The sequence below is a fragment of the Didymosphaeria variabile genome (assembly GCF_027946475.1).
Source record: "Didymosphaeria variabile strain IMI 356815 chromosome Unknown scaffold_7, whole genome shotgun sequence".
In the NCBI taxonomy this organism is placed as follows: domain Eukaryota; kingdom Fungi; phylum Ascomycota; class Dothideomycetes; order Pleosporales; family Didymosphaeriaceae; genus Didymosphaeria; species Didymosphaeria variabile.
The window spans coordinates 2735561-2756052 of record NW_026611626.1 but is presented as its reverse complement, the minus strand read 5'-3'; the positions used below and the strand labels follow the sequence as shown (position 1 = coordinate 2756052).

Genomic DNA, 20492 nt, shown 5'->3' with positions numbered 1-20492 from the left:
TGTGATGCATTCATGTTGTGTAAAACAGCTTCTACGGAAAATTATGCATATAACGCAGCGATAATACGTCTTAACAAATCGAAACCGCTTTACAAAGCGATTCCTACCCGAACGCGAGCCCCAAAATAAATCCATGAACGTTCGAAACTTCTTTGATACACCGACCCGAGCTCTCCAACGCCTTGCAGGGCCCTCAAGATCCGCGAGCCGGCCCAATAATTAGCTCGTGGACGTTGATCCTCCACCTCCAGAGTCACCGCCCGAGGTCGAACTGCTGAACCCACCGCTTGTAGAGTCGAAATTACTGAATCCACCGCCTGCAAAGTCGGAACTGCCGAAGCCACCACCTGAAGCGTCCGAACTACCGTAAATACCCACCTGCGAAGAGTTAGAATTGTTGAGATCCGTGCCACCATAAGGCGCGCTCATCATCGCCCACGGCGTCGCATGGCCTGTTGTGTAGTGCCATATCTGGGGAGGCAGCATCGGTCCCGCACCAGCTCGTTGTATGAGGTGGCCACGGAAGTACGTACCTGCAGGCTGACCAGCGTAGGGATTCGGAACCCAGCCGTTGCCTTGTTGTGGCTGCATTTGAATCTGAGGTTGAGGCTGTGGCTGCGGGATCTGTGTTTGTGAGGTAGGGCGCGCTTGAGGTACACAAGGGATGGGCGATAATGTTTGTATAAGTGGAGGTAGTGCGGGTGCCATCTTGTTGTAGTCCTCCCATGTGTGCTCTGGGAGGTTGGAGAAGGCTTTTCCGGATGTGAGGAGGAGGATGTAGGAGGATTGGTGTTGGGGGAAAAGATATAGGCCCTGAGCTTCGGTATTAGTAAAGGATATGAAGGGAAATGGAGGCTGCGTACGGCGACAGCACTGAAATCTGGTGCTTTGTCCAGGAAGTCGTTCGTCCCTCTCAACCCTTCCTCTTTCTCTTTGCCTTTCAGGTCCCAGCTACCGCCTCCTTTCACTGTGCGCATGAAGTAACTCCCATCAGCGCCTAAGCTCACGAAACTGGGCGCATCTCTTCCTTCTTCTTTCCATATAGTCTTCCATGCGTCTTGGCTAACGAGTCGGTGCAACAATGCTTTTTCTAATGATGGTGGCAGATTACTCCACGAAGCAGACGTTTTGTCATGTGCATAGTAGGAATCCCACGGCCCAATGCTGATTGATAATGTTGTGAGATCCCGTATTACGCGCGGATGTCCGCAATACAAGTACTCTGTTAGAGGGTTTGGAAGGTTGTAGTGGCGACATACAACCTCTCCGTCATGATCCCGGTAGCTCACAAAGTACGTCCCATTTTCACCCATAGCGAATTCGATGACATCTTTGATGGGAGGCTGTTTCGTAAAGAGTGCTTCGACGTCTGGTGGAAGATTGCGCCTACGTACAGTCAGTATCATTTATCGGAACGTTTGTATCCTTGAATAAAAGTTATCCCAGGATGATATAGACTAGTTTTGGTACGCATGAATGCGCAACTAGCAGCAACGAAAGGGCCGCGCATGAAAGGACTCACCATGCCCAATGCGTAGGACTGTTGAAAAAGTACGCATCCTTCGCCCCTATCACAAACGAAACAAAAACCGGCATCTTGAGTGGGGTTCTATGCGATAGGGCTGGAGCCTAGCGAAGGCGCGGACAGGAGGGAGCGTAAGCGAGGGTCCACGAAGGGGCGCGGCAGCACCGAAGGCACAGCAAAGGGTATCACAGAAAATCAGGGGTATCAGGAATGCGAAATGCAGTAGCTATAGTTATCTAGCGAGTGAAGTGCAGGTAGGATGTCAGACATTTGGGTGCCCGCGTCGTCAGCTTAGCCCCGACACTCGTACTCGCTTAATCTTGCCTGAGACGCTTGGGCGTAACCAGGCAGTGCGCGACTTCGCCCAAGACATTGTGATGTCACACTCTGAACTCATGGACATGTGAAGTTTTTGGTGTAATCATTTTGAACCATGTTGTACATAGGCAGAAAACTAGTGCCCACAGCCGCCCGTAGGCTGAGCTGTCCCAACTCCTAACCCGCGCTATCAGAACATGTGCAGTGCTAAGAGCGAGCGTCGCTGCATGAGATACTAAACCCTATCATGACACGCAATCCTCATCAACGCCATTTCCCTATTGATGCTCGAACATAATAACGCACGCAAACGTAGAGCCTTGTGTAGAGTCCATTTCAGACTCCTCAGTGACTCCAACCCCTCGGAATCTCAGTACGCACTTGGTCATGAACACGAGGAATGCCTACCTGTTTCCCCTTCGCCCCGGCAGTGGAGGTGGCACTTTTGGATTGCCGTGAGCATCGGTGCCTAAGGCCACCCTGCAATCAGGGCAATACCACTTGGCACGGCGTGCGGGAAGTTCGCCTTCCTTTAGGCCTACGCACGCGAAATGGAACCACTCCTTCTCGCACTGTTCATCGTTGGTATCAATAGGATCAAAGATTATACAGGGGTGACTCACATGATTGTCACAAAGAATCATCGACCCTTCGCTGATGCCATCACAAATACAGTATCGCTCTTCGTCTTGATCGATCTCTTCGGCAGGTTCAGACTCTTCCTCCGGCTTCTTCTTCTTCGCAATCTTGTTGCCCTGTGCCCGTTTCACATTCGTGACTGTCATTTGACCATCTTCGCCATGTGAAATTTCCCCTTTAGGTGGGGCTTTCCTACGTGTGCGTGTCCGAGTAGGAGCTGCGGTAGCAGGAGCCGTGACTGCGGACTGGCTGAAAATGCTGTGACGGCGGAGTTCGCGCGAACTCTGTCCTTGTTCGTAAGGTTTGGGTTCTTCGCTCTGAGCCTTGGGCGTAGGTACATGGCCGCGGGAAGAGCTAGGACGAGAGGACCGCGGGCGGGTCGCTTGAACTGAAGTGGGAGCAACAGCTTCAGGCGCGGAAGTAGGTACCTTTAGCTTCTTTTCAGTTGGTGCAGTGGCAGGGGCGGGACTTGTCGGCTTCTCTTTTGGTGGTGCAACCGACTCCCTCCTGGGGCGAGAAGAGGCCGCTGTCACGTTAGTCTGGGGAAGTCCTGCAGAAGCTGCTTGAGCTTCTGTGGAGACTGGAACAGCAGGTGAAGTGACGGCGGGCGTGCCAGGCTGGCTACCTACAGCTAGTTGTGAGATTCCGGGACTCTTCGGTGTACCGGGTCCTGCTGGGGCCAGAGGTACTTGCACAGTGGTCGTCTTAGAAGCTTCGGGGAACGGCATCGCGGTGTTCACGCCGGGCGATAGACCAATAGGTGTGAGGTCCTGTGGTGTGGAAGCTCCACCATTAGTTAATGTAAGATTCAACCGCGGCTTCTTCCGCTCAGGTGGCTTAGTGCCACTGTCTTGCGAGACTAATGAAGGCTCCCTGGTCGCCTCAGCCGGTGTCTCGCCCGCTGGTGGCGGCGTAGAATCACGCTTGCGCTTGTTGGAGAGTTTTGCAGCAGATTTCCTTGAGCCAGCACCAGTAAAGCTCAGCTCTTGCATCCAGTCGGCAGCCTCCTTGATCCTCTTTGTGGTGTTCTCCAGTTCCTGTGCGTCGCGAAAAGCCTGTCGACGCCGACTATCCCGCTTTGACTGTCTTGTGTCTCTGAAATCAGACGTATCCTTGGATGCATCAGCGTCATCGAAATCCGCATATTTGTAAAGCTCGATCGGGGTACGCTCGATGTCCGCGGGCTTTCGGTCGGTGGGAGCCGCTGCAGGCTGCGAGGGTGCAGGTGGGTTCTCCGCAATTCCAGGAGGGACAATCGATCGTATGGTCGGAGCGGCGGGCTCTTCATCAAGAAATGCGTCGCCTGTCTCTTCACAGCGTTTCCTTTCCTTTTCATATGCTTCTTGTCCGCGACCCCCCGCTTCCAGCTGACGCTTAATCATAGTTTCACTTGGAGTCCAAACAGCGTTCTTCTTCATTTTCTTCCTCAGAACAGCCATCTCATACTCGGTGAGCTTGAACCATGGCGCCCACTTGCTGCCAGGCCTGGCGTTTTCGGGCGGGGGCGAGAGTCTGGCAAGCGCGTTGCTCGTGGAAATGCCGGCGAATGAGCTGTGCACGTTGGTGCCAGAGCCTGGAGGCCGCACGCGCACCTTGGGAGGCCGCGGTGCCTTGTCCTTGTAATCTTTCAGTCTCTTGGGTGCTATAGCGAGATCAGCGTTGAATCTCACCTCAGAGTCGTCCGAGTCCGAGAAGCTTGCTGTGCGAATGCGCGCACCAGGCAACGGGACCCGGGACTTCTTGCGATCGCGGGGACGCGCAGTTGAACTGCCGCCAAAGCGACCGTCGAATGTCAGGCGCAAGTGCGGGGTTGTAAAGTTGCGATTCACTCCTCGTAACGCCTGGGGTGATACAGGAACAGGTGTAGGGTCGCGGGATGGTGGCTCTGGCTGCGCCTGAAGCTTCCTCTTGATTATGCCTATGCGATGCTTGTGGCGCTCCGCAACCTCATATAGTCGCGACGCTTCTGCATATGACGATTCCCGGGCGTATATTGCCTTGTCGAGCGCAAGAGCGATCTCTTTACGTAGAGCCACGGGGTCTGGTCGTTCGCCGGCAGGTATGGTGGGGAGCTTGCCATACTTGACGGTGAGCTGGTGGACTGTTTGCGTGGCATCGACGTAGGTCTGGTCAAGATCGCCGATCAGGCGCAACGAGCGCACGAGGTCGGAGGGGAAGAACTCGGTGTAGTCGAGGAAGTCGTTGACGGTGGTTTGGGCGTCTGGATTCGCGACGGGCGGAGGCGTTGCCTCTTCTTGGGCAGCTGCATCTTCAGCCATATTGTCGCAGTCGCATCGCGGGTCGCGCGTCGGTGGAGGATTGCCAGACGGGCGCGTCAGGCGCTCCAACCACGCGTCAATAATGTCGAGTGGGAGAGGGAACGGGGCGGACGGGGCAATCGTGATAGATACGGGCGGGCTAAGATGGCTGCTGCGTGGTCGTCGCTGTTGCATGGGCGCGCTTTGAGGGGACTACAGGACTAACCGCTTTGAGCGCATTGCTTGGCGATGATCGCCAGGTACGCGCGCAGTTCGCCAGCTCCACAACGCCTTTGCGGCGCCGATGCGGGGATGCAATGCCGGAGAATTGCTCACAGGTCGTATGGCTGCTCTGCTCTAGCTTCGCATGGTCTGTATATTCCCTGACCATGCATCAGTCTTCGTAACCTTCGCCAGAACCATTCATTTATTATACCTTTGTGTCGACGTGTCTGATGCGAGCCCGTCAAACCTGCAATGAATTGACCCTCGTCCTACGTCTGGTGCAAGTCATGTGAGGATGCGCTTAGCTTCATCACGAACATGTTCCCTCTAGAGTGTAATATCAACCACATCGCTCGCTGCCTCTTCGTCCTGGTCCTACGGTCTCAAGCGAACACAAATGTCTCGCTCACATGTTTCATGCAAGCTTCGCCTCTACCTAGTTGTTGTCTGACTTTGAGGTAGCTTGCGCAGCCGCCACGCCCCGTCCTCGTACCGTTCTGAGTCAATGGTGTGAGTACTGGCTTCAGTGCAATGCTCACCCTCTGCAACAGACACACCCACCCGAAGGCGGTCAAACAACGCAGACATTCTTCGCTTGAGATTGTCCTCGCATGTTTCCCGATTTCCAGCTACACTTGCCGGTGAACTCAGATCGTGCCTGCCTCACTCACCAATCGCCCGTCACTTAAGTTGGCCAGCAGCGCGCTTTGCTCTTTCAGTCCGCTCAAGCAAACAATCCTGCCCGCGCATTAGATAAAAACACACCCCCGCGTATCAAGTCGAATCGTCCTCGCCCCACTCCACATCGCATTCGTTTGTACTACTGCGCAGCATGGATTCCAAATTAGTTGCTCGTTTGGAGCGGCTCCGTGTGCTTTCGGAGCATGATCTCGCAGCGCTGCCTGATAGGGCCCCCTTTTCCCGAACCCTCCATGGACGATAGACCTGCCCCAGGTGGTGGTGTGGCACTTGTGCCTGAAGCCACTGTCGCTGAGAATACCGAGGATATACCAGCATCGTCTTGCGGCGACGCCAGCAAACGGAGTCTCTCACCTGACGCCACAATGGTCACGGAGGACGCGAAGGCAGATGCCTCTTCCACAAACGGACAGACCGAGAACACTGATCGTAGGTTCGTATGGGCTCAGGGCATAGAGAGTTCGTATAATTTGGGGTCGGATCCTCAGCTCTCGACTCTTCCTGCTCATCCACTGCCACCTACGTTACTCCAGCGAAGCGAGCAAGCGGCACCTCACGAGAAATACTTCACGCCTATTGTCGCTCTCTCAAAGTATCCGTACAAATTCTGCAACAAGGACTGCATGCAAGGCATTGCTTCAGCGTTTTTCGACCAGGGCAAGTTCTGGGCTCGTGAGTGGGATCTGTAAGTTATCTCTAGCTGATGTGTGATCTCATGAGTGGCGTCACCTCTCGTTTGCTCACTGCTCACTCTCACTCTCGCTTTAACTCTTACAAAGTGCCTTGTCAAAAGTTTAAATACCTTGTGCCACCACATGAGCGATACAACACCCGAAACTTTGACACAGTAGTGGACATTACGCTGACACGGACAGATACTATCTCTGGGACATTGAAGAGTCCAAGCCTCTCATCCTCGTTCGCGAGAGCCAGGTCCATGATCTCTTGAAGGAGATCAACTCGCATCTCAAGCTCGGACTCAAGATCACCGATTCACAGCGCGAAGAAGGACTCGTTCTCCGCTTCCCAGATCATCCTCGCTGCCGGCCCCGTTATCTCGGCAGATCGCATAACAGAAGCGAGTACAACAGCATGACGGATCAGGTCCCACTCGTAGGCGTTCACGCCGCTGGCGAATCCGCTACACCCCCGCTAGATGCTCAGACGCTTGAGGATTTCAAGCACATGATCGAGGAAGCATGGGAGGTCACGAAGAACAAGAGCAAAGCCTCAAAGGAGAAGAGCAGAGTAAACCGGTTGAAGAAGCAGAAGGTGTTCACTGATCAGCTCAAGAGGGCTCAGCGTTACCTTGGGCTCCGTCCAGCTGCAACTGATGGTGAGCACTCGTTCTGCACACAGTCGCATAACCATGGGCGGATCACAGTCCAGACCTCTGTTATCGCACTATCTTGAAGGTTTCAGATTGCTAATCTGAATGATCGCAGGACCTTCTGCACCCCCAACAATCCCAGCAGTTGATGTTTCCCGCTCTGCGCCCTTCGCATATGATCGCTCAGTCGTGTTTATCTGTGTCGACGTCGAGGCATATGAGAAGGGCCATCGAAAGATCACAGAGGTTGGTATGGCCACACTAGATACCCGCGATCTGATCCATGTCGCTCCCGGCAAGGATGGCAAGGCCTGGAGGGACTTAATTCAGACTCGCCACTTCCGCGTCACAGAATTTGCTCATCTGGTCAACAGCGAATACGTTGCTGGCTGTCCTGGAAGCTTTTTCTTTGGTGAATCCGAATTTGTGTCTCTCAAGGATCTGCCCACTTCCGTTGCGGCATGCTTCGAGCCGCCATTCTGCGCAAAGCCCGGTGAAACGCCTCACGCCGATAACATCGAGCGCGGCGACAGGCGTAACCTGATCTTTCTAGGACATGATACTCTCACGGACGTCAAATACCTTCAAGACATAGGTTTTGACCCGTTGGTCCTTCCCAACCTCCTCGAAGCCCAGGACTCGGCGAGCCTCTTCCGCGTCTGGCAGCGTGAGGATCAGACCACAAAGCTTGCAAGGATCTTGGAGAAGTTCGACATTGATTATTTCGGACTCCACAACGCAGGAAATGATGCAATGTACACAGTGCAAGTTTTCCTGGCCATCTGTGTGCGTGAAGCGTCTATCAGAAATTCGCCCGAGGTGCAGCAGATCTGGGACGCGAGGAAGGAGTCAAAGATTGCTTTTGAGCAGCAAGAGCTTCGGCAGGATGTCGAGAAGGATGCCAAGGTATGGGATGATCTTGAGGCCAATGGCGATGGCGGTGGGCCAGTCCCCATAGTGATCAAGAAACCTGCGTGGCCAAAGGTCACCCCGCAGACTGGTACAAACGGTACTCCAGCATCCGTCAATGTTGGAGATCGTGATCGAGGAGACGGAAGCAACGGTGCTTCTACTCAGAGTGACCGCGGAGGCTCTGATGGTGGACACAGCAAGGTGGACAATTCAGACGGTTGGGGTGGCTCTGCGGCCTGGTGAAGTAGGACACCATTCGCGAATCAAAGGGTAGCATGGCACGGGCGTATATGGCTTTAGATATCAGGAAATTGGCCTACTGATGGACGACTTCCAATGACAGGCATGAAGAGTAGACTGGTGGAGTCTTCTGACGAACACCAAAGTCATACCAGTAGCTTCTCTCGGGGAACACTGGTAGGGTAGTCAGTATCACAGTTGCTTCTAAGTTCCTGGAATAATTTGATAATGAAATATCGAGTTCCATGCTCGCACTGTGTTGTGACCGCAAGCGAATGCTGTCAGCTGCGGGTTCGCATGCAAAACTATCAATTATTCAGGAATCATTCCACGTTTCGACAGTGCTAACATTAACAGATCTCGCGTAGCGCGAACTATCGTAACGTGATAGAAGGCACATATTTACGGTCTCTCCAGCGAACACATGTCCAGAAGGTAAAAACTTCATTTTGAACCTCGCACAGGCTGAATCTCACCACCACCCACCGCCACTCGCCATGACCAGCGTATGCAAATTTGATATTCATTCAGATAATATCGTGCTAGGTTTTATTCAATAAGAAAAAGCGAGTGTTTTCCATAAGGCATACACATTCGGATTTCACATTATGAATATTGGGTCTAACTCCTTCACATCTCCTTTTTGAAAATAAACTTGTTCGTAAAACCGTTGGCATCTACAGCAAAGAACTCACAGGATTTTAATTCGAGGACAAAGTAACCTTCTAATTCCGTTTTTCACTTTGATGCATGTAAATTTCATTGGTTTGCAATCTCTTCCTAGCCGGGTACTCAATTTCTATAGAGTCACACCCAGCTTGTTGTCTCGGTCTCATGCAGCTGGCGGTGCGTACATCTCTACTGAGCTCTACCGAGACCGGAGATTACTCATTGACTGATTGGGGATTTTGAGTATTATTGTGTTCATTTAGCGGGTCCGGTAACAGCTGCGATCCTCATGGGATGATGATGTCGCGAGTAATTTCGATGCGCAAGCATTGATGGGTAGATAGGTGCAATCTGAGTACCTTGGGTATAACTGATAGGACCAATGCAATGGTATTACAGGATCAAGCTCCTCTCGCGATCACGATGATGATGATGATGATGCGCAACAGCTGCTCGAGCGCGCTAGAGATTGCAGTGCTGATGGGACCGATGGGACGAGGATTGCCAAGCCACTAGCACCTACACGGACTAGCCTCAACTAGCGCCCTCGCTTACCGTGCGCGGCAGGCGCGAATATTGCCCACACGCCATAATTGTTCTTCCAACTCCAGGACACCTTCGATTTCGACACATCCGCCAACCGCCAACATGTCGAACTACACGAAGATCGCTGCCAACAGCCCGTCCAGGAGCTCGCCCTCCGAGATCGAGGTCGCCATCAACAATGCCCTCGAGGACCTCCAGAACAACATCCCCGATCTGAGGAGCTCTCTGCGCCCCCTTCAGTTCGTGTCCGCTCGCGAGGTAAGATGAAGCAATTACCTCTACACAGATGCAATACACCTCTACCTCCCTCGATGCGCTCTCGGACGCCGAAGCCGTCGCACACCACACCATACACACTGTTGAACGAAGAGGCGGTGGGCACTGGGCAGCTTTGCTGACACCAGGATTCTTAGATCGAGGTCGGTCACGGACGCAAGGCCATTGTCATCTTCGTCCCGGTTCCCCTTCTCCAGGGCTGGCACAAGGTCCAGCAGCGGTAAGCTCTAGTCACTCATCTTTTTGCGACGTCTGTGCTAATTCTTCCAGCCTCACCCGTGAGCTCGAGAAGAAGTTCTCCGACCGCCACGTCCTCCTGGTCGCTTCCCGCCGCATTCTCCCCCGTCCCAAGCGCTCCAACCGCTCGCGCTCCAACCAGACCCAGAAGCGTCCCCGCTCGCGGACTCTCACCGCTGTCCACGACAACATCCTCACCGACCTCGTCTACCCCGTCGAGATCGTCGGCAAGCGTCTCCGCACCAAGGAGGACGGCTCCAAGCAGCTCAAGGTTGTTCTCGACGAGAAGGAGCGCGGCGGTGTCGACTACAGGCTCGACACCTACTCTGAGGTCTACAAGCGCCTCACTGGCAAGACCGTCAACTTCGAGTTCCCCCAGAGCGCTGCTTCCGACTACTAGATGTAGATGGTTGGTGGTGTGTTAGAAAAGGGCTGTTGGGCTTCTTCATGGGCTAGGAGTACGGCTTCGGACATGGCATGCGTTATGTGTTCGTAACGAGGCTTCAAAAATGACATGACGTGGGGCCCGCATTGGGGCGTTCAGATACCACTTCCAATTGACTTCTTGTGATTCACTTCAACTGGTATTTGTGTGGAAAATGTTGACTTTGACATGGAATTACGTCGCATATTATCTGGTATCTACTGACGGTCCAACTCAGGGTAGTGTCTGAAGATACCCTTGCTGTAAGGCTTCCTCCTGTCGCTCGACAGGTACTCCTTCAGCTGCCCATGCTCAGGCACACTAGGAGAGAACGTCTTGAAGATAGTCGGCACCTCGCCCGCCTCCTCTCTCGCCTTCATTTCCTTCGGGAACGCAAACTTCAGCCCGTGCACAACCTGCCACAGCGCCAGATCGGCATAGCTACACTCAGTCAGCACTGCATCACATCACGTCTAGTACCGGTCACACATACCTCAACTTGTCCCCAACCAAATACTTGCCCTGCCCCTCCTTGTTCCCCTTGAGCACGCGCTCAAAGTACCCAAGGAACTTCGGGATCCTCGTCTCCCGGAAATCAGTCGCCTTCCTCAACGACTCCGTCTTCTGATCCTCGTAGTATGCGAGCGTGGAAACGGGGTGATGCGTATCGTGTGCCTCATTATTAAGGTCTAGCGCCGTGAGCGCGAGGGCCTGGATCCAAGCTCTCTCTGCTGCGTCGGAGCCAGCGAGATCGAGTTTTTCGCCGAGGAATGCCTGTTATCCCACCAATTTTAGCGTGATACCAGCAATTTTCTTAGAGAGTGTTGGCTTACGAGTATAGCAGGCGTCTGGCTTATGACCAACGCTCCTCCCTTCTTGCCCTCGCCGTGGACGCGCAGCGCAGGTGGCGCCAGGGCGGGCGGGTTGCCGTCGGCATCCCAAGTCGCCTTCTCGTCTTTGAGAGCGAGGATCTGGTGGATGCCGCCTTCGACTTGGTTGGAGACGTCGAGGTAGGGCGTGCGTGTTGCTTCGAAGGTGAGGCGGACGAACTCGCCGCGGCCGGCTGGGGGGGAATGTTAATATCCACATTTTTGAGAGGAGAGGAGGACGTACGGATGCCCGGCCAGTAAAGGAGCTCGTACTTCTTGTCGTTGGACATTGTGGAGTGGTATGTGCGGGTGAAGAGAGAGAAGGGCTGTGTGGGTGTGAGTTTGAAGACTGATGTCGAGCGAGACGGAAGGGAACGGCGGAAGCACCAGCTTCACACCACCACGGGGTAGTACTTACATCAATTCTCTGCAGTACCTTTTGCTGCGGAATACCAGTGCACAGCGCAACAACAATCGCAGATCGTAAGCTCCTCGGAAGCATTCACAAACTATACAGTTTCAACGATGCAGCAGCGGTTGGCCTCCAAGCTCGCGCCGCACTCAACTTATATAGCGCTCCCGCATAACCGCGCCCCTCTTTTGCGCCGGAGTTCCTGAGACAGCTTTCTTACTGCTCCTGGCGTCATGGTGGGGCAAGCACTGGTTGAGGGGCATTGTTGTCTAGCGGGGCGTTGGACCCCTGCCGACGTGGATCCCGACGCCGCGTCGGAGAATGAGAAAGCCATACATCACACTGATTCGCGCTTACACAGTGCGGACATCACGCGGAATATGCCCGAGCGAGGCTTGGTAAGCCTATCGCACTTACAAGTTCATGTACCTCTTGATTGAAAGCGAAGGGCAGGTCATCGGCGTTGCACCAGGCATTTGTCAGTCTCGGCGCGAAGCCTGCAGTACGGGGCTGATGTGTATATGGGGCGCGTCGGAGCTAGAGGCGCGCGAGCAGATCATGTAAGCCAGTGGTGGGAGGATCCAACACGATGGTGATCAGATGGGGTTTAGGCGGGCTTACATGGTGTGGGGATATATCGGTTCACATTGATTGTTCGCCTCCGGTGAGGGGTTACCAGTGCCTGGAAGTACACTGGGATGGTTTGACCTAAACTCTGATTTGCGTATCAGTGTGTGGTTCGTGATCGATGGAAATCCAGTTTTCAATGTATCTCGTGAAGCAAGGGCTGTCAAATGGAGTTGGACTGCAGTTACACGAACAGCATGGCGAGGGCACAGGTACTGGTCTCTCGAGACGTTGCTGCCCACTTCTTCAGCAGATGAGCACGAGACATCTCGCGATGATCGACTGAAACTAAGAGGCGTGGCAATAGGAATACAGCTTTGCAACTCTAACGTGCGAAGATTCGAGAGATTCCGCTCACTTCAGCCTGACATGGTCGAAGATGCTGGCGTATTCCATGTCGATTAAGCGCGCGGCTATGCCTTATGTCATTAGCGCCGCAGCGATCTCTCGCTTCCACCTCAGCTTGCTGCCTCAACCCACGGGGTGGACGTGCCTGCCACTTCGTGCTCCAACATCAACCTCTATATTATTTTCTACGACCTGATAAACATGGTCGGTCTCGGTGCCATGTCTGACTTCAATAGTACGGATTTTGTCGCGCAGATGAGAGGCTTCCAAGCCTCGGACGATGCACGCCAGAAACTCTTTGCGGTAAGCCATTCCCTTCACGAATTAGTTTGGGCCCACCTGATCAACCTGCAGGATATGCTCGAAAGGTATACTGCTTTGCTAGAAGGGTACGAAACCTTGAACAATGACTATGCCTCCGAGAGAGAAATAAGGCGCAGCTACCAGCAGTCGGTAAATCAGATGCAGCGCGAGGTCGCCGAGACCAGACGCGAATTGGTGTGTTGTCCATTCCGCCTTGTGCAACCCAAACCCCAGCTGACGTTCCACAGGAAAATCACTCGTTCGTGCTAGCATTAATTGATGGAGATGGTGTTATCGTATGTTGCGCTCCCTGAATTATTCCAATGGTCCTTGCTGTCTGACACGTTACAGTTTCAGGACGCGTTGCTGCGAGCCGCTGGGAGCGATGGCGGGTCTGAAGCCGCATCTAGGCTTCAGTATGCCCTTCGCGACCACATAATGTCGCTATATGGCAATTCCGGAAATTGGCCTATCATGGTTCAAGTCTATCTCAGCCTCGATAAGCTGGCGCACAAGCTCGCGTCCGTCGGTCTGATCGATAAGCCGTCTGATTTACGAACATTTGCTCAAGGCTTCTGCCTCAACCAATCCCTGTTTTCTATTGTCGATGTAGGTCATGGCAAAGAACGCGCAGACCACAAAATCAAAGGTAAATGCCCTTCCTTTTGATTCTTCATGGGATGCTAACCTTGATACAGAAATGCTCCGCACATTCAGTGATAATCCCACGTGTCGGCACATCATCTTTGGAGGTTGCCATGATGCTGGTTACCTTCTCAATCTTGATCAGTATAAGCACCATGCTGCTAAAGCTGCACGCATCACGCTTCTTGAATCGACACCTGCCTGGAGGGGCTTCGCCGAGCTGCCCAACTTCAGGCGTACTCGATTCGATAACGTATTCAGAAACACAGAGCTACCAGAGTATGGTGGTTATGTGCCGCGTACTATTGCACCAGCCCAGTCTAATATCTCCGCGCCAATGCAGCCCCCAGTTTCTGCCCCAGTTTCTGCCCCTGTTCAACCTATCACCAGGACTATGACGGATCCTACTCCCCCACCCGGATTCAACAACCCTCCTCCCGGCTTTCCGTCTGCACCGCCGGGCTTTAGCAATAGTCCACGTGACACCCCTACTATATCCTCCCCTGCCACGACTGTTTCGTCGCTTGCTGCGACTAACCCAACGCCGGACCCCTCTGATTCCTCCTGGGCTGCCGTCGGTCAGACGAACGGCGTCCCACCTAGTAAGAACGTTTCCATCGCACCTAAGACGAAACCCAACAAGAAATGGGCATATTACAATAAAGAAGAACAGCGCCTCGATGAGCCCTTGTCACCAAAAGACAAAGCAGCTTATGAAGCTATCGAGCAGCGCATGAAGAGGACAGGAAAAAATCTCTGCAACCATTGGCATCTCAACAACGGGAAATGTACCAATGGTGCGAACTGCCACTTCCAGCATGAACCTCCGCTCTCGAATGCAGGCAAGATCGCGCTGCGCTACAAGACGAGGAGTCTCGCTTGTAAGGATCGTTATTGTCAAAATGTTAACTGCTGTAAGTCCAGTTTGTGATTTCCATTCGCTCGGTATGACTCGATGAGATGATGCTAACAAACACAAGACCTAGGCCACCAATGCTCGTTTGAGCGCGATCAAGGCTGGTGTCCCTTCCCCGATACGTGCAATTTGCGACATACGCACGGCATGGACAAGGTCAAGGCCACGCGCTGGGACGAGGATGGCAATTGCGAGGAGTTGTAATGCAAGCTGAGAATTAAAGTATGGGGATGCTCCATGAGCTGAATTGACTTAGAGCATGCTATATGGATGGCGCTGTCTTTATCTTGGGGATGTTACTTATCTCGCGGTGTCCAAAACTTGGAGCGAGATTCTAGAGACGACTGGAATTAAATGCAGATAGTATTTATATATGGTGTTGGGGGCGGAAGGTGCTTATTAAATGCATTATCGTAATAATATACTTATATGACCAAGCACTGCAACAACTATTTCGATAGCCCGTTGCGAAGACCAATACTGTAACCCCGTATACAATAAACAGAGTTGAATTGACCACATACGCCTACCAATGCCAAATCTACCGCCAAAACTAAACCTGAAAGTCTATCGCACTCGAATGCAAAATACGAATGCCCTCATCCATCCCCCACTCTTCTACTCCCCCTTCACATCCCTCACAAACCTCTCCAACACCCCCCTATACGCCTGACTATACTCAATCGCAATCTGACTCTGATACCAAATAAACCTCGCATTATGATCCGCTACAAGATTATGCGCCAACTCATGACAGAAGGTCAAAAACCAGCTATCCAGGGCGCGCGCCCTCCCCGCGGGCGTGCCATACTCGGCGCTATGCATCTGCATGAACCACCCGAGGTTGAAAAACAGCGCGCGGTTCTGATTGAATGCGATGGTGCGGGACTGCTTGTCGAGGAAGATGCTGACTGCGGCGGGGTTCGCGCCGAAGAGAGAGGCGAGGCTGAAGATGAGGGGGAGGAAGAGCGCGAGCTCGGGCTGGATGTCGGACAGGCTCTCGTAGTGGTCTTTTCCGTAGAAGATGTCGACGTGGCGGCCGGAGTAGGGGATGGAGAACGCTTTGTGGAGGTTCTCCCATTGGTCGTCTGTGCAGTAGGCGCCTTTGTCGAGCTCGGTGGGGGGATCTTGGTGGTGTTTCGAGTTGATGTTTTGCTGGTTGATGGGGCGGCAGTCTTTGATGGCGTTTTGGATGTTGTTTTTGGTGACTTGGTTGTTTTCCTTTGTGATTTGGCCGACGTCGGTGGGGGCGGAGGGCCTGTTGTTGAAGCCGAGTTTCTTGGCCCATTGGTTGAAGACGCTCTTTTCTGGGGGGCGCAGGGTGTTGTCGTGCGCGTGGTCGCCTACGGTTAGATCGTCGTTATCGGGGCTGCCGAAGGACCCGGGCATCTCTTTCTCCTTTGGTTTCTCGGGGGTTGCTGGTGTTGCTGGTATTGCTGGTGTTTGACCTAGACCTGGTAGAGGTTGACCTAGACCTGGCAGACAAGGAGGCATCCCTGCGGCGCCTTGCTTGGCTTGCTCAGCAGCATGTTGCTGCTCCTCGAATTCACGCTCCAGCTCCTGCTGCCTTGCAATACGAGCTTCGTGCTCTTTCTTCCGTAAGATGCGCTCGACGTTGATGCCTTTCTCTTGCAGGCGACGGAGTGGCTCTGTAAGGATTCGCTCCAGGGCAATGGCATCGTTCTGCTTCGGTTTCTTAATGAGAAGACGAACTAGCTGGCTGCTGACCTCGTAAACATCGTATGTTGGGGTGACATATAAGATTGTTCCCACACCACGTTTCCGACTAAGGTACGCGGTCCGTCGATGAGAAGTGGCTGCTCGATCTGACAGTGAGTAGCGAATCGAGATATCAGACACGCATTCCACCTTCATGTTCGAGCCGAGCCATTTTGTATCGTGCCGTATGCTCTTCGACGAGGCGTCTCGCTCATACTCGTGGAGGAAGAGCCTACTTCGCTCTAGAATATCGCTGCGCAGACGATGGGCCACACTCTGATCGCGTGTCAAGTTCCCAATGCGCTGCTCCTCCTTTACCTGTTCCGAGATTTTCTTGACCCCAAACCTAGCGTAGAATTCTTCGAGTGCTTCTTCCTGGGGTGCTGCAATAACATAGTCGCGGAATCTGAAGTAGAAGCCCACATCGTCGATGATGACGACTTCACTGGCGCTGTTCAAGGACCACTCGCGTGATACACCAGGCTCATCAAGATCGTCTAGGTTATCTTCTTGAGCGGCAGCAAGACTCTTTTTCTCATCTTTGATATCTCGGTACCCTAGCAGGATGCGGGAGGCCACCAATGTTTTCGCGAGGTCTTTGTCTTTCCATAGATTGTCAGCTTGTACAGCCAACTTGCGAAGAAGATCGAGGTATCGTTCTTGCCCAATCGTGTTTAGGAAACGGACAGGGTTTTTGCAGGTGAGATAGGCGAGGTCATGGCTGCTAGGCTCATGCTTTGCCCCAGCTTTCAGGAGAAAGTTCGTAGCTTCGGCTCCGTACTGAACATAATCTAAGATGCCCCGATACTCTTGATCTTGACCGACGAAGACCGTCTCTGGAGGATCGTGGTGATGGAGACGCATTTCAGTCTTCCCCGATTGCGGTCTCGACCGATCTTCGAAGCCGGCAGAGGCTGCGTCGAGATAGTACTTGCGGAACACCGGAACGATATGTGCCGTAGAGATGCTGGTCAACATTTGTCGCCGCTGATCCAGCTCTCCTAGTCTGCTAGCAAAGTAGGCAAACTGCATCTCAGCGTCAAGCTTAGTCTTCGGCGGGGACTTGATCAGACGTTGAAGACAGTCTTGAATGTCCGGGTTGTGTTGCACACCGAACTTCTCGGCATGCGGTCGAATATCGGCTCTCAGGATGGCGTACCCCAAGCAAGAAGCTCGCTCATTCGTGTAGCACTGGAATGGCCCTACTAGCGTCGGCCAAGGGGCTTGTTCCGTCGGTAGAATGGGCAGAGAAAGGGATGCGAGTTTCTTTGCCTCGGAAGCATAGCCGTGCTTATAGTGATTTTGGATGAAGTAATTTAGGACAGTGGCGTAAAGCGGCCCATTATTCGCCTGCCCAGCCTTGTGCATAATATTCGCAAGGACAATCGAGTCTGGCCACTGCTTCAACCCCAGTCTTAACAACAGTGTGCCTTCGCGAACGCTCTGTTTAAACTCAAATGGAAGCTTCACTTGGACAAGTCCCATAGATAATATAGCCTGATCCGGTGCGTACAGATCCGACGCCTTGAATAGCTGGCCATGTTGCACCGGGGCTCCTTCTCCGGGCAAGAACGGCGTATCTTTCAATCGATCAAGGTCTTTGTTGGGCATCTCATCTAAGACCGAAGCAAAGTATCGGATAAGATCGACATGATTCCATGTAGCTTTCTCTGACTGTGATTTCGAGTCTTGGTTCCGCATGCGATCGAAAACCACTGATAACTCAACCGTCTTCCTCACACCCAGAGCAACGAGGAACTTCTCCTTCGAACCTGGAAAAGCTTTGACTGTAGGGAGGTCGTCAAATAGTTTGACAGTAGGAAAGTACGACTCTTCTGGTTTGCGCATGCCCGTCTTGGTGGGCATGATGGGATGAGGAGTCAGGATATGAACAACAGCCTCCTTCGAGGATCCGTCAAGCTGTTCCCAGCATTTTGCCGTGAGGCTGAGCACTTGAGAAGCAATCTTTTCGGATGATTGGAACTCTTGAAGCTGTGGTGCAGTGGTCATGTGTCGCAGCCAGCGTACCATCGACAACTCGATCCATCCGAACATTTGTAGTTGCTTAGCTGGAATCGATTTCGAATAGCTGAAGGGAATGGTATCCGAAGGTACAGGAAGCGTTGGACTGATTCTTGCTGTGTTAACATACGTGCTCACGTCGCCTAATGCAAGTATTCTCCCTGTCTGTTCGTCGGCACTGGTCTCGATGTTTGCCACCGTAATCTCGAAGAGGCTACGAATGCCAGAACCATCGATTTCTCCGCTTTCTAGTTTCGCTCCGGACCACTTGAGGAACTCTGCCAGCTCATCTTCTGTCAAAGCCCGACTCTCAAGTCCTTTCCGGATATCACCCATGGTCAACTCAGATATGAAACCGCGGCGATGTAGGGCCACCATGAACGTGTAGGCTCTCGTAGCTAGGTCCTGGGGTACCATAGGCACCTCTCCTAGAAAGCTTAGAGTCTCCGCAGGCATTCGTACTAGCTTGCTTGCCATAATGCCCTTTGTCGAAAGCATCTCGATAGAGCGCTCCTGAGAAGAGTTCCAGAAGGCCTCCTCGATCTTTTCCCCTAGCAAGGTCGAAGGGTGCGAAGCGTTTGAGGTAAACTGCTGGAACACATAAATAACTCGCTGAATCAAGCTGTCCATGGGCTCTTTCCCATGTCGTTTCTGGATGTCGGCCATATCCGAGGCGTACAAGATGCGGCATGCCAGACCAGCCACACGTAGTAACTCAATGTTCCACTGGGATATGTACCGCGCATTTAAGTCGACGTTTTCACGCTCCACCGTGGGGATGAGTGAAGGTGCGGAAACATGCGCAAGGACTCCAGTTGTCTGTGCAGTAGGAAAACCAATAAAGATTCTCCCTGTCTTCGTAGGTAAAACTTCCGAGAATAGTTTTGCGGCGAGTTCTGCTGTATTCCCGGTGCCTGTTGATAGAGGAACAGTCGGATCCTGATATGGTGAAGTCAGAATAGCAATCCGTGTTTTGCGAGGTGGTGGTTTCTTCGTAGCACGTTCGATCTCAGCCGCAAAGCTCTTTGATACACGGGTATCGACCTCAACAGTGCAAACTTGGAGGAAAATGACACCAGTAGATTCTCCAGCTATGTCGTGGGTCTCGGTTGAGAATGTATCCGGTGCCTTCACTATGGGCTGAGATTTGCTTGCTTTCGGTGCTGGCGCTGAGAACTTGGAGAAAAAGCTTTTCAAAGCCGTACCAGCATTTCGCACCTCGGTTTGAACCAACTCAGCAGCCCGCTTGGGTGGGTTCTGGGCTGACGCAATGACATTGCTCCACTCCGCATCTATTTGAGAATGCTGTTGAGTCACCTGCGCGACGCGCATGAACCCTCCTTCTGTGTCTGTCCTTAACCCTCTCGGAACTTGCAAATCCGCAGCTGGAGACGTTTTCTTGAAAAATGATGCAACCTTGTGACTGTCGACGTGAAGCTCGAGAGACTGCAGACCCACGAAGGTTAGACTTGTGGCCAGGAATTGACATAGTGTTGGCAAATTTGGAACCTTCGCGGGGTTATACGATGGAGAGGATAGATCAGCTTGCCGATAGTCGAGTGAGAACGTCGTATTATTTGTCCGGTGTTCCTGCGGGACAGTCGCCACTTTCGTAGACAATGTGTTGCCCTTCCAGTAGAATGCCATAGTCTTGTCCCCAGAAACCACAAAAGGTTCATCGCAGTCAGCAAATACACTGTAAAATCCGACACCAAATGCACCAATCTTCGTCTCGTCGGGGTTTCCATCTGCGATGCTTTTGAGACGACTCCAATCTGCAGCTGTGAATGGCTGTCCATTGTTAGATACAATGAGTCGTTTTAAAGTGTGTTGTTGGATGATGTGCTTCAGCAATATTGACTTGTCTGAGCCTTGTGGCGTAGGAACTTCGAGAGATGGGTCGGTCTCGAATTTGATGACGACAGTGCTCGCGCCGGCGTCAGAAGCATTCTGAATCAACTCTCGTAAAGTTGTGTGTTCGCTAGAGTAACGAGCCAGCACTTTGTCTATGAGCGCCCTTGTATTCACGGTAACTTCAGAATCCTGGCCATCGGCCATCGTCTGGTTGCGCAGCCGCGCAAAGTCGACCGACGCCATGATGGGTGCGTGTCTCTTGTACAAGGTGATGATGAAAAGTGTCAAGCGCCCAACTCCATGTGTGCGACCCCAGGTCCCAGAAGATGCGCTTCAAGGAACAGTTGAACGAAAAAGAAGGTCGAGCTCAAGGACAAGGGGACTAGTTGGGTGAATGAGACGGCTGACGTTGTGCTTGAAGCCTGGGTGGCGAAGCAGGGGAAAGCGACAGAATGCAGAAGAACCGATGCTGAGTGCGA

At 52.8% G+C, this 20492-nt stretch overlaps 6 protein-coding genes across 6 annotated transcripts; 3 read left to right on the top strand and 3 right to left on the bottom strand.

Moving 5' to 3' along the window:
* Window positions 1-219: 219 nt before the first annotated feature.
* On the bottom strand, window positions 220-4761 carry N0V89_010074 (uncharacterized protein; the record flags this gene model as incomplete). The annotated part of the gene is made up of 3 exons (XM_056218819.1): window positions 220-813; window positions 864-1386; window positions 2492-4761. 3 exons carry the CDS (start codon window positions 4759-4761, stop codon window positions 220-222), a joined length of 3387 nt encoding a protein of 1128 aa, XP_056068084.1.
* Window positions 4762-5897: 1136 nt separating this feature from the next.
* N0V89_010073 (uncharacterized protein) lies at window positions 5898-8149 on the top strand (the record flags this gene model as incomplete). Its single annotated transcript, XM_056218818.1, has 3 exons — window positions 5898-6349; window positions 6540-7000; window positions 7110-8149. The coding sequence occupies 3 exons, from the start codon at window positions 5898-5900 to the stop codon at window positions 8147-8149; spliced, it is 1953 nt and encodes a 650-aa protein (XP_056068083.1).
* A 1314-nt stretch (window positions 8150-9463) lies between these two features.
* On the top strand, window positions 9464-10274 carry RPS7A (ribosomal protein S7A; the record flags this gene model as incomplete). Its single annotated transcript, XM_056218817.1, has 3 exons — window positions 9464-9619; window positions 9775-9857; window positions 9908-10274. 3 exons carry the CDS (start codon window positions 9464-9466, stop codon window positions 10272-10274), a joined length of 606 nt encoding a protein of 201 aa, XP_056068082.1.
* Window positions 10275-10516: 242 nt separating this feature from the next.
* N0V89_010071 (uncharacterized protein) lies at window positions 10517-11457 on the bottom strand (the record flags this gene model as incomplete). The annotated part of the gene is made up of 4 exons (XM_056218816.1): window positions 10517-10739; window positions 10792-11072; window positions 11132-11361; window positions 11412-11457. The coding sequence occupies 4 exons, from the start codon at window positions 11455-11457 to the stop codon at window positions 10517-10519; spliced, it is 780 nt and encodes a 259-aa protein (XP_056068081.1).
* Window positions 11458-12755: 1298 nt separating this feature from the next.
* On the top strand, window positions 12756-14622 carry N0V89_010070 (uncharacterized protein; the record flags this gene model as incomplete). Its single annotated transcript, XM_056218815.1, has 6 exons — window positions 12756-12857; window positions 12909-13052; window positions 13106-13153; window positions 13209-13506; window positions 13556-14416; window positions 14489-14622. 6 exons carry the CDS (start codon window positions 12756-12758, stop codon window positions 14620-14622), a joined length of 1587 nt encoding a protein of 528 aa, XP_056068080.1.
* Window positions 14623-15036: 414 nt separating this feature from the next.
* N0V89_010069 (uncharacterized protein) lies at window positions 15037-20256 on the bottom strand (the record flags this gene model as incomplete). Its single annotated transcript, XM_056218814.1, has 1 exon — window positions 15037-20256. The coding sequence occupies one exon, from the start codon at window positions 20254-20256 to the stop codon at window positions 15037-15039; it is 5220 nt and encodes a 1739-aa protein (XP_056068079.1).
* Window positions 20257-20492: the final 236 nt, after the last annotated feature.